The following is a 13,903-nucleotide window of genomic DNA, read 5'->3' on the forward strand; positions in this document are numbered from 1 at the left end:
GAAGAAATCTGTGCTAAGCGTTTGTTCTACATTCTCCTTCAGTTCTGTCGCAATAAGAAAACGTATATTCAATCTATGTCCTCTAATTAAGGCTTATTATTGTCTTTTACCTTTTTTTTTTTCAAATTCAGGGGAGATGGCAAGCTTTATAAGAGAAAAGAACAAAGGAGATATATTTAGATTTCAAATGGAGATACTATGGTTATCTTGCTCGTATCCTTAACAGTAACTTTGGTTTTGTTATTGCGTTGCATCTCGTGGTTTTGGACTTGAATGTACTATTTAGGTTGAAGTCCTAGGAGTGTAACATTTGGAACTAGGCTTTACCAATTCAAGAAGCCCAAGGTTAATTCGTCTTCATATGAAAGCAAGCTCGGCTGGATTTGTTGATTCCGATAGCACTAACCAAGATTTATTTGTTGTTTCCATAGGGAAGGGAGTATGGCTTGGCAGAGGCCAGCAAAATTTGCTATCGAGCTAGTTAATGAAATTAGATGGAACTCTAATTTCCCAATATCGCTGTTAGACTTATGGAGCGAAGATTGGATTGGATGGTAAGATGGAAGGGATCATAAATAACAGAGTTATGTTCGAATCCTATCCACAAAAACAAAGACCAGAATGATATGAGGATAGTGGCCTCTTTTGTAAGTAATACTTGTAGTAGTGTGTGTATATATATATATACCCACATATATATATATAATGTTATCGTTTTGACAAAAAAAAAATTGACATGCAACCTTCAACGACCAAATGTGGTTATTTGGACAAAAGTCTTTTCTAATATCTCCTAAATCAAAAGAAAAATGTCAATATCATTCGTGAATTAGGATATACAAATGCACACCGCTACAAAGACCGACAGTGAACTTGTCGTTGTGGTGATGAAAAGAAATATCCCGCATGCGTTGTCGGAAATCCAACCTTTGTTCTTAGATTTTCCAAATTCTGCTTTTAAGATATTTGCTTGAATAAAACTAGACAAAAGATTACAGGAGATGAAATAGAACCTTTGAATCCTATTTGTGATCCTTGTGCTGTGGTGGTACTACTCAGTACAAACCATATGAAATTAACTAAATAATTAATAGCCGTCAATTGGGTCTCAATTACTCATTTGTTGACATAACAAGGAGCAATGAAGTTGTACCTGAAGATTCATATATTGTTCGTTATAACTTTGTTCGAGGCAGATCTTTTGAGAAGGTTTATAGGCAGTTATGGATATGCACAACGACATATATGCTTCATTCGAAATTTTATTTTGAAAACTGTAATTGAAAAGGTACTATAGTCCCCTACTATGAACAAAAAGTGTATTAAAGGAGACTCCACCAATGCAGTTTATTGGAGTACACGGTTAAATATCGATCCTTGAGATTGACTTCAAATTGAAGCAAACAAAACAAGGGAAGACATGCTTTAATTTCGCTTTCCTTCGAATTTTAGTCTTGTCTAACATCATCATTTAGTTACAGAACATATAAAGTTTCTCATTACTCACGACCCAACCAAGAAGAGGTGGGCGATCACACAAATTTTCCATTTCATCCAATTTGGGTTTTGACAAACATGATTGTTGCTGAACTGCTATATTAACTTTGTCAAGGTAAATATTTAAGGATGATACCAACCCAAAAAAAAAATTTTAAGGATGACTATTTACAAGTAATTAAAAACAAAATTGGTTGTAAAAAAGAAGATAAATTGAGTCCAATACTTAATCTATAGTACAGAAATTTGATTAGTTCAAAATTTAAACCGGACTATTATCTGGTCTTAACCTATTGAACGATCTTTCCCCATCAATCTCTTTCTGAGCACTGCTAAACAAACGTTCAAATGATGTTTTAAAATTCTTACCGGACCTAAACAAGCTCTTGGGGTTTCCTGCTGACTCTTCCCCACTATGGTTAATTACATCGTTGGTCGAACCAGTACGAGAGAAGAAAGGTGGGTTAATTGTAAAACCCCACCTATCAAATCGGCCAACTTGATCCAACCGTTCATAATCTATTGAATTATTCCGTCCACCACCACCACTTTCACTCCTTCTATACCCTTTTGTCGAGCTTCTAATTCGAGTAAAAGCCACACAACTCTTCGCCCTGCTTAACTCTGAGTTAATTAAACGATTTTTTATGTCCTCCGGTAATCTTAGTGTAAATCTCTCACAATCTTCACCTGGTTGAATCACTGAGTGACCAGTTGAGTGTGCTCGAGGAAATTTTTCATTAACTCGCAATTTTTTCGTGTGAGTATGAATGGTTGGTTCAGACAGGTTTATCACCTCGGGTGAACCAATATGGATATCAATAGCCACATTACCGGTTTGAGAAGTCGAGTTATTGAAACCTTGGGTCGATATGGAGTTAGATGACAGATTGACCGGTTCATGAGTGTCTGAACCACGGTCATCATCATCCAGTTCGACCGGATCCACAACAAGGTTGGCCCGGCAAACGGGGCAGGTGAAGTGGGATGCCAGCCAAGCTCCGATACAGTCTGGATGGAAGACGTGAGAGCATTTGGGAAGCAAACGGAGCGTTTCATCGTCCTCAAACTCGTTTAAACAAACAGCGCATTCTAGCGCACCGTTGCCCAGCTTGAGCCCTTTAACATCGGAATATAAGAACATGGGGAAGGTGTCTATAACTGAAGAGTCGAGCCCACGAGCCGCTGCCCGACGTAAGCGACGGCGTGAGCCAAGGTTGTAATCTTCGGTTATGGCGTCGAGGCTATGCTCGGAACAATGGCGGATGGACACGGAGACGCACCCCATTATGAAGAAAGCACTTATAAGGCAGACAAAAATGATTGCCATCGAGGGGTTTACTCTAAGTTTTGTGTCAAATGAAAAGCTTTCTGACTTTGACGGCGGTGGCGGCGGCGGCGGCAGAGGAAAAGATGATGATGGCAGAGTTTCGTTTTGCGCGGCTGCATTTTGTAAGAGCAGTGGGAGAGCGAGAACCATGAGAACCAATTTGAGTTTGATTACTGCATGGCTGAGTTGGCAAAGAAAACATAGGAAAGAAATCCTATGTTTTAGGTGCGTTTTCATTTCCTCGGCGAATCAGTTGGAGGCTCTAGTTTCACACATCTATGCAGTACATTTTTTGCGCGCTGAGATGAAAATTTTGTGGGAATGTTTGAGCCGAAGAGGGGGCAGAAAAAAAGCGTTAAATAAGGAGGGGAATTTGGTGGAGGGGTCCGGCGAAGTGCCTTGAGCTTTAAGATAAAATGAGATAGTATCATTTCTCCTGTTTTGGGTGATTTGACCCGGCAGTTCATAGGGACAAAAACAATTTAAAACAAAAAAGGTGGGTGTGGAGAGTGAAGTGTGGGACTTGAATTTTGGTGTGATTACAGGTTGATATTTGGCAATTGGCATATCGACTATATACCAACTAGGACAAGATAGCAAGGGAGACGCCAAGTGAAATACAATGAGGATTAGAGTCCGGCCATCATCGATAAGTTACCGGTTTTTCTTACAAAATGTGCATTTGAATTGAGGAAAATATTTATCCATCCGTTCAATACTTCAATTTTGGATGGAATTAGTCCAAACTCGTACTGTCTCTCAATAGAATTGTTTCTTGTGCCTTTCCTTTCAGTAACTAAGACTAGGGGACCCGTCCGGGGAACTGCTTATAGGGCGAGACCTGCTTGCTTTTACGTACTCTCAAGAGAAAGTCATTTGCTCAAAATAAAATGGTTGGTTTTTGAGGGGTTAATGAATATCTATATTGAGAATATGATTATGTAAGATGTAAAACCACACTATAGTTTTTCACGTGTCTTTATTTTTTAATGAAGTACACTTTGTAACATTAAAACCACACTATAATTTCACGTCTGATTGCATTATAGTGCAGTTGTACTGAGTAGCAGAAAGGTTGGAGTCAGATTAATAGTTAATTCCTCACTTGCTTCCAGGCATTGCCTCTCATCTACTATAAGAATCAAGTGCACCTGCTATACTTAAACCTTTTCCCAACTCTTCTAGTTTAGACAACAATCCATTCTTTAAGACATCATGAGTTGGTTACTAATTAATACTACGCACTAAAGAAGTAAAGATTCCAGAACCGAAAAAAAAAAATTCCAACTTTGATGGTTGTGAACGTTGTCTTGTCTGGATGTAATTCTTTGTCTTTAAATTTATCCGAAATAAAAACGATTCCAATGAATCAAGAAAAAACGAGGGTCCGATCCATTTTGTCCAACAAAAGTTTTAAACGTAGTTGCGTGTGTGATCATCGAATGGTCCACGCCTCCACAGAACGGAGATGGAGAATATGGAAGCGGCCATCATAGAATGGTAGTTGTTGTAACTTGCCAGCCAAACTAAGAAGCTCCCAACAACTGTTCTTGGCACGTACGCTATGTAGATTGGGTGACTACTGCATCATAAGCAACAAGCAAAGCAATGGATAATCATGGTTCATTACCTCCATGAACAATGCTTGCATGTCCACCTTAAAAAGGTTTGCTCATCACTTTATCTCACCAAGAGGAATTTTTGTCTTTTTTTTTTTTTTTGAGAGAGAAAATTTTGTCATATAAACCAAATCTAATCAGATTTGCAGTTTTAATAGATTTGACATGTGCTTTTTCTTTTACATTTTGTTAAGATTTTGCAACTCATATATTTGTTGTTATTGATATTTTGGCATGATCCAAGGTTGTAAACAAATGAAATTGGATTGAACTTCTGAGTCGTCAAGTTGATTCAAATTTTGAGCCGATCTCGATTTTATTTGAGCTTAAAATTTAAACTTCAGTTTGATTTGATTTAATATTCGATAAGTTCGAGTTTGATTCAAGAGCTCAAAATTTTATTTATTTTTTAATTTTATCAATAATATATATAATAAAATAATAGATATGTAATTTCAGTCAAAATCTCAATAAGTCGAACTTGAATTGAATCCAAATTATTAGTTAAGAGGCTTGGTTCATTTACACCCTATTACGATTCATTTCATATTTATAGTTGTCTGTTTTACAATCCCAATAAACTTCTTAATGGGATTTCCTTATTTGTAATACGTATAGAGTAGACGAAGATAAAGACCATGGGCCTGTTTGGAACCTAAGTTTTTTGAGAGTTTGTCTAAAACTTTACTGTAGTGCACTGTAGAAGTTTTTGAAAAAATTTTGTAGAAGTTTTTGTAAGGTGAATTTTTTTTTTCTTTCTTTCTTTTTTTCTTTCCTTTTCTTTTTCTTTTTTTCCTTTTCTTTTTTTTCTTTCTTTCTTTTTTTCTTTCTCTTTCTTTTTCTTTTTTTCCTTTTTCTTTTCTTTCCTCTCTTTCTTCTTCCTTCCCCCTCCCACCACCCCTCTCCTCCCCTTTCCCCTTCTCTTCTCCTCTGCATTTCCCCCACCACCCCCTTCCCCCGCCAGCCCCTCTGCCCCTTCCCCCTCCCCTCTGCACACCACCCCCTCTGCCCTGCCAGCCCTTCCCCCGTCAGCCCCTTCCCCCGCTACCACACCACCCCCTTCCCCCGCTGCCGCGCCACCCCCTCTGCCCCCTTCCCACTCCCCTCTGCACGCCACCTCTTCCCCCTGCCAACCCTTCCCCCGCTAGCCCCTCTGCCCTGCCTCTTCCCCTTCCCCTGTGCCCTTTCCCCAGTTGCCCTGCCACCCCCTCCCCCCGCCACCTCCCTGCCCCTTCCCCCTCCCCTCTGCACGCCACCCCCTCTGCCCCCACCACCCCCTTCCCATTTCCCCCTCCCCTGTTTCCCTTCCCGTTTCCCACTACCCCCTTTCTTTCTTTCCCCCGTCAGCCATAGTATTGGTGTGATTGGAGGGAGAAAGAAAAACGCAAGAGGAAAGTAACTGTTGCTGTTGCATAGGTCGGGGGAGTTTGGCCAGGGAGGGGAGGGGAAGAGGGGAGGGAAGGAGAGAGGGAGGGAGAAAGGAAGGAAAAAAAATTTGGGAACGCCGGCGCCGGAAATGGCGACGGAGGTGGTGGCCGGCGATGAAGGTATGGTGGATGAGGTAGGGGAGAAAGAAGAAGAAAGATAGAAGTTTTTTGTGTATTAGATATTTTGAAGTGTGTAGGTTAAAAAATTTGATAAGTTTTTTTGGGTTCCTGTAGCTAAAGTTGTTAAAAAACTTGTAGCTAAAAAACTTGGCCGAAAAACTCACTTCCAAACAGGCCCCATAATCCTATCGATACGTAAATATTCTGATCATTTTGTTCTTCAAAAATATTTTCTATTTTATAACTTTATCATTACTTACAAAATTTGACATAAGTACAAAATTTGAATTTTCACTTTTAAATTACAAATCAAGAATCACTATTATTATTTTTGAAGTTGTAATCATTAGGATTTTCATGTTTGTTGGTTGCAAGAACATTGATTTGGATATTGTATACATCATGTTCAAATCTTCTAATTGTTTTGAAATATGTATAGAACTTAGTGTATTTGGAATATGCACTATTTGGACAAAGAAATATTTAGAGATTCTCTAAACATGTTTTGTCAACACCTTTTTATTTATTTATTTATTTTTATTTAAGAAAAGGTTTCAAGCCTTACAAGAAACAAGAGCGAAAGTAGAAATTGAGAGTTGAACCAAAGACACTCTTTATTTTGCAATCATATTTTATCTCACATATTTCACGTATCAAAATAATTGTTAACAAATAAAAGCATTTTTCCAAAATAATATTCAAACAAAACACATATTGATTCAATGTTTTGTCTAATGCGAGTGTGTTTGGGTTAGTTAGGCCCATCCACAAGAGTTTATACAGGCCTTGTGGGAAAACTAGAAGCCCGTATACAAGATTAATAGGATGAGCACATTTATTTCTTGGACACCATTGTCATTGGTCAGGGTGTCAATTTCCATTGTCATCCATCTTCAACCTGCTTAGGCTGATAGAATCCATGTTTAAGGCCATTTTACACGTACCCCTAAATTGATCAGATAGTTGATCCAATTGTGATGGCAGATTAAGAGAGATGAAAGGGTTTAAGTACCTTTTTCTCTCTTTTATATAAAAAAAAAAGTATACATTTTTCTAATTTTTTCTCTCCACTAGCTCTCGAATTTCAAAAGTTGACAAATTATTTTCAAAAAAAAAAAAGAAAAGAATTCGTGATCAAATGAAAGTTTGAAAAATAGAATATGTTAAGTAACTTCTTTTATAAATACTGTAATTGTAGTGAAGTAGGGTTTAAAGTTTTGCAAGTTGTGAAGTGCATGTAAAAAACGGAGCAATTTTAAAGCCATACGAATGGTTGATTTTAGAATTGTATAAAGTTCCAATTTCTATGAGAAGAAAATTTCAACAAAAAGTCAGAAAGTCAATGAAAAAAACAAGAGGAAATTTGGTTGGCCGAGGAATTTGTCAACAGCTCTTGTCATAAATCATCATAAAAGAGGACGCCCCAGCGTCCAATATGGTGTCCTTATTTGTTGCTAGGAAATTGGCCTTTTTAGGAGGTTGACTCATGTATAAACAACAAAAAATAATTAATGAAGAAAGCAGAGCCTAAAAAACTACGTTGGCTAACTGCTGGTTGTCATCAGCTATTTTCTAGAAAAATTATTCTAAATAATCGACTATCCAAACACATTCGACTGTAAATAAAAATTGTAGTTATGAAAAGGATTACATTTTTTTGAATTTTTTTGTAGAAAAATTATTGTAGTGATTTGATGTATGTGAATGTGATTACAGAAAATAACACAATTTTTCGACAAAAAATAACTGTCCAAAAGGGGCCTAAGGTCTTGACCGATTTAAGAGACTAGGACACTAAACTCCATAATTGTTAAGAATCTCTCGTTTGAATTGATATTTTCTGTAATTTTGAAAAAAAAAAAGTTATAAGAATTTAATATATGTAAAGAAAAAAAATTGAAAAATAACTTTTATATGTCTGCATAAAACGTAATTTAACTAAATGTTACCGTGGCCCGTGGAATCCATGGTTTTTCAGGCGCTTCTGATAGGCAGAGTGGTATTGTACCCTGCGCCGCGGTTTAGACGGTTTGCCCGCTCGAAGACGGCAGAAAGGCGGGTCCCGCCAGATGTCGAGGCTGCACACACGTGTACGGCCGGTTGTAGACAAGTTGATGCTCGTCCAAATGAACCCGACGAATCCACCCGTCACTTCATCTTTCAGACGATGGGCTTACCGTACACCATATTTATGCGGTCACTGCGGCCGTGCCGACGTGATGAATTTTTTGGTGCATTTGCGTTGCATCTGCACAAGATTACAAGTATGGGTGTGGTTTGATTGGAGATTATTTGAAAATATATTTTATCTGGAAGGATTTCTTTTAACGAGTGTCTGCTGAATACCTATTAACGCTTCTATATTACATATATTTTATTATATATGTGCATATACATATATAATAATTATTATTTTTTGTTATATTTACACTCTAATTAATTTTATTTTTTAAAAAATCTCACATCAGAATTACATTTTAACGAATGGAGCACTCGCTAGATTGACCATATTTAAAATGATATTGTAGTATTTTTTTATAATATAATATATGTGAAATAAAAATAAAAAAAAAGTAGTTGGCAACCAAACAAACTCATTATTTTTCTATTTTTCTTTTCTTCTTTGCATCTCTTCTTCTTTTTGTTTTAAAATTCTACGTTTGCACTGTGAGAGAGAGAGAGTGTGTGAAAACAAAAAAAAAAAAAAAAACTGTGTACTATGTGTATTGTAAAGTCATGCGTGAATTTTCCTCAAGTCTAGATTATTTGATATTCTTAATATATATATATATATATATATATTATGTGTGTGTATGTATATTATAGGATTTCAGTTTAAAATTTGTGTGGATTGTATAATAGTATATTGCAACTAATTTAATTAGTCCCTACCTCAGGGGAGGAATGGATTGGATCGTTTGGAGAACAGAGTATAAAGTGAGAATTTATAAATTCGATCCCTCCCACTTACTTTAAAAAAAAAAAAAATGTTCCTAGCTTTCATTTTGCTGTGTGCATTTTAGTCATTTCATTTAGTCATTAGTGTTTAGAACAAACAGCAGTTATCTCTTCTTTTTTTTTTTTTTTTTGAATTGTAATAGCAATTGCAATACGTAATCTAAAGGAGCAACAGGCTGAGTATACATGAAGTATTGGTTTAACTATAGAAGTAGCTAGATTACTAAGTTTCCACGACACAAATTTTCAAAAGAAAAAGAATGGTTTCCAAGAATACAATATACACTACCCTCTTATTAGTAATTGTTTTCTTTTTTGTCATATTGACAGTCCAATTGCAAACTATATATTCTTCTGCAGATGGAGAATTCCTAGCACTTACTCGAGAGTTGGCATAGTTTCGAAAATTAATCTGTTTCATACCATCAGCAAAATGCTGCGACAATTGACACACACAGTTCTTTTCGTTGTCTATCTCCATTAGTACGTATTTTTAATTTGTCGGGTGGCAGTACTGCAATTGCAACTTCGTGCTTCAACCATTTCATTCGTGTCTGTTACATCTCAAGATCTCAATAATATTGGGTATTCAATTCGCTCCTGGAAATAAAAATTTAGTAATTATTTTTGGATACTCTATGGATCTGGCTAGGCCATTATATGCATATGGACGTGAAGGGACATTTCTTATTTTGAAACCAAAGTTCCAATGAGAGATTGATTGAGTTAATGGGACAATATATATAGTTTGACACAAGAGATATACTGAATGAACATGACATGTTCAGATATGATGTCGAGAGCCACGAACGAACAAAACTAACTATTAATGGAGTGACAACTACCAACGAGACAGAGGTACTGTTTGTCACAAACAAGCATCATTTTTGACACTTACAAAACTATGCTGGCTTTCTAATAAACTTGAAAGAAAAGAAACCTCTTTCCATCTTGTAATTATTTCACACTTACATCCTCTATGAACTATATATGGTAGGTTGAATATACATTTATTCATTATTATTTTATTCCTTACCATTGTGCTACAATTTTCAATTATTTTTCGCGTTACATATATATATGTTATATCACAAAAAAATGTTACAGTAACTCCAACCGTATCAAGCAAGACCGTGATTGGAAGCACAAGGCATATTGACGACAAATCTTAGGGGAAATCACTTCTTGAAGAAAAGGTTCAGACACCAAACAATCAATTAATGACCTGTTCCACTCAATGGAAGTATATTATAAACATGGATGGGTGGCAGTGTAGGACTCGATACGTGGGGAATTGTTTGTTTTTTGCACCAAATCCTGATTTAAGCATAAAAGGAGAATCAATTTCTCTTCTGATTAGTCCATATACACCACCGATCAAGTCCCCAGCAAAAACCATGAAACTACGTACTAAGGATTAATGATGGATGAATATTAAAATGAGAAGAAAAATTCTGAACTGTTTTAGGGTAGAATTTAACCTGGAATCTCAACGTGCCAAAATTCAAGAAAAACGGAATGTCGCTACTTGCTACTTGCGAAAGTACTTGAACGGCGCCGGATCTAAATCATAAGAGAATCTTCGCCTTCATGCTTTCATAAAAAATTCAGTAGCAGGTTCGCAGAATTTGAGGTCCCAACTTTCGCAGTTTCTTAAATAACTCAACAGGGCATGTTCGTCTTGACCTCGAAAGAAAATGACAAAAAAGGAGGGGAAGGGGGGGGAGGTGGGGTGGAACTGATGAACCGTGATTTTTCATGACAAAAGAACTGCAACACAGATGTTCCATCACCTGTGATGTTGCGCAGGGTAAATCTACAAGAATACTACAACACAGTATTCTACTTGGTTTCAAAAAGTTCATCAATTTGACTAATATCCAAGTACATACCTGGTCTCCATTTTCCCCTAGAATTAGGAAAAGTTTTTATTAATCATGTCTTGCTGTTAAGCGTTGCCCTCTTGTTTTTCTATTATACATCTACTGATTGATCAGTGTCCATCCCGACAAGACTAAAACTGACATAACAATTAAAAGAAAAGAAAAAAAGAAGAAAACCAAGGATGGAACGAAAGGTTCCCCACATGTCTAGGTTAGAGTACGGAACTTAACCGCAGTTCACGCTGGGAACACATGCCATTAGAATTTTAAAACATTAGATTAATCGCCTAGAACCAGGATTAAGTTTGGTTTTATATAGGACGATGAGTTGTAATTATAAGGACATGGGTAGGAGCCACCAGGTTTTGTTACTTTGTAACAATGACACAGCCTAGCTAAGACAGAAATTAAAGTTGAGGGCTTAGACTTGACCAATGATCCCACCTTCATTGACAAGAAATCAGTCTTTTCTGCTGTATATCTACTCACTTCTTTACTTGCTTTGACCAAATTAGAACTAAAACTCTGAATTAGATGAAATATACAAGATCTTCTTCAAGGAAAAGGGCCCTCCAATTAATCTTCTGTTAATGGTTTCAACCAGCTAAAAGGATAGGACTCGGGAGAGGGAGAATAAATCCAACTAAATAGAGTGCTTTTTTTTTTTCTTCCTCTTTTTCCCTGGCAAACATTGTAGACTGGCATCAAAAGTGCTACAGGGTGCTGATTACAACAGTGTTCCTATTGCTAATTAATGCAGACATTTTATAATCTCGAACTCGTTTACGTGTATCTTTCCTTGGAAAATCTCAAGATTTGATTAATAAATTGGTATTACTGCCAGTCAAGTTGCATTCTCTAATTGACTTCATCAGACATCGAGCGTCTTAAACAAGACAAGAATGTTATTGATACATACAAAATAATGCCAGATGGGATGCTCCCTTTCCCCTGTATTAATTAAATCAGAGGACAAAATACCGTAGTTCTAAAATATTCCTCCAACATTTTCCTTTTTATCTTGTTAAAAAAGTCAAGTAAAGAATGAATGATAACTATAAAGTATTCCGCTGGAGACCTACATAGGCTGCACAAAACGATGCTGCCAAAATGTCTTATCCAATGGTACGTTAATACGTAAAATGCCGCAGGAATGCAAATCCACTTAAACTATCCTCTTAGTTTGTGAAATTCAAGTAACGCGTGCGTACTCATCCCATCAATTTTTCTTTGTTTATGTGGGAGTTTGTCTTCATAACTAAAATTATTGAAACAAGTAAGATTCCAACATTTCGTTGAAACTAGAAAATAGAGATGCATCATGGTAAGAAATGAAACAAGAAAGAATGTCCTATTGAGAAGATCTAGTGTAACTTTGGCAATGTTGGCTAAACTTAATGCTAATGACTGCAGTACCAGCAGTGCTAGTTTAACAGAGCGACACGACAGTAGTCTTGGGAAGGCAAGCGTGAGAGAGAAGGAGAGAAAGAGAGGGCCGTAGTTAGTAGTCTTGATCGTAGATGATAGCAGAATGGGCAGAGTTCGTAAGGTCACATGGATTCCTCTGCAGCAGATGTCCAAACCTTAGTCCTCATCCGTCATCTTTCTCACACACACTTCGACACCTACACTCCTTTTTTCCAGATCTTACAACAGAATCTCTGAGCCAGTGTCAACTTTTCGTCAGCGTCTCTCTTCTTCCGTGCCAGTGTCCGACCATATTATTACCAAATGAAACTAGGGCTTTTCACAGTCCTCGGGGGACGTCCGTCTCCCCCGAATAATGCAATGCACCACCTACTTGCTGCCACCACTCAAGTGACTAAATCACCCTTACTTTATTAGTTTTTTTCTACCCAAAAATTCCATTGTATTATAAATATATTTATCAATTACCGTTTTATTTTCTCAATCACAATATTGTCTGACATATATAATATAACAAAACAGTGTTATAGTATTATTATAAAATGTTGTGATGAACTATATTTTGTCTTCCAAAACTATAGGCATGTATACTTTACCACTTACAGTTAATAGTTAATAGGGTTAAGACAAAGGTACCTTTTGCAAGACCAAAATACTCTTGGTTAATTTTTGAGCGCACACATTTATAGAACAATTGTAACCTAATAAATGAATATTTTTTCAGCACGCAATCGCTAAATCATTATCAACACAACTACACGTACGACGTACTTGACCTTTTAGTAGTAAAAAATAAAATAAATTTCTACAAGAAAAATGTTTAAGCAACTCGAAGTGCTTATCTCAATGTCGATAATGGTGCTTATTTTAAATTATATAAAATTAGTGAGTACATTCGGAGGGAAGATATTATTTGTAAGAATTTTTTTTATTGTATCACTTTTTTATGTGATTTATGTGAAATAAAAAGATTATAAAGAAACTATAAATGTTTTAGAAAATGTGTTTAGAGAATCTCAATTTGTTTACCAAATAAATTAGATTCCAAATAGAATATTAAAGCAAGTTACGAATGTGTCATACAAGTACTAATTAGCATCTTATTGACCCATGATTAGAATCTTGTGAGAGCTGCAAGGTAAGTGAAAATTATTAAAACTAATTCGTTTATAATTTAAAGCAAAAAGAAAAGTGACAAAAAACCGGTTAGAAGCTTTGGGAATTTTCTTTTAATTTTTTATATCACGTGATTAATTAGGTGCTTTTCTTTTCAATAAGGCGTTTCATATTTTGATCTAAAGTGTGGCATTATCCAACAGGCATTCTGAACGAGTGTTCAAGTCATTTCATCAAAATTTTGGATGGAAAGGTTATCATTAATGCTTGACTAGTCAACATAGGGGGGCAGAGTTTATAAGTTTGAAGCTAGAGGGGCAAATTGTAATTAATCCAAAAAAAAATTTTCCATCCAATCCAAGGTACGTACTCGGTTTATTCCAATGATTAATTTGCTCATAACAAATTAGAATTGTTAATAACTCTTGTTTATGCTAAGAATTACATATTATTGAAATTCATTCTTGATTTACAAGAAACGATATATAACAAACAAAAACTTGGGAAAAAATATATATTATTACC

General features: G+C 36.2%; 1 protein-coding gene across 1 annotated transcript; it reads right to left on the minus strand.

Annotated features, from left to right (window-relative positions):
* Positions 1–1,487: 1,487 nt before the first annotated feature.
* Positions 1,488–3,135, minus strand: LOC113712164 (E3 ubiquitin-protein ligase ATL15). Its single transcript, XM_027235455.2, has one exon. It carries the CDS (start codon positions 3,062–3,064, stop codon positions 1,760–1,762), a length of 1,305 nt encoding a protein of 434 aa, XP_027091256.1. The 5' UTR covers positions 3,065–3,135; the 3' UTR covers positions 1,488–1,759.
* Positions 3,136–13,903: the final 10,768 nt, after the last annotated feature.

This window comes from Coffea arabica, chromosome 10e, assembly GCF_036785885.1.
Source record: "Coffea arabica cultivar ET-39 chromosome 10e, Coffea Arabica ET-39 HiFi, whole genome shotgun sequence".
Classification (NCBI taxonomy): Eukaryota; Viridiplantae; Streptophyta; class Magnoliopsida; order Gentianales; family Rubiaceae; genus Coffea; species Coffea arabica.

What these genes read in the sequence shown, in the direction of transcription:
- LOC113712164 (XM_027235455.2), bottom strand. Translation starts at nt 3,064, where the DNA reads ATGAAAACGCACCTAAAACATAGGATTTCTTTCCTATGTTTTCTTTGC.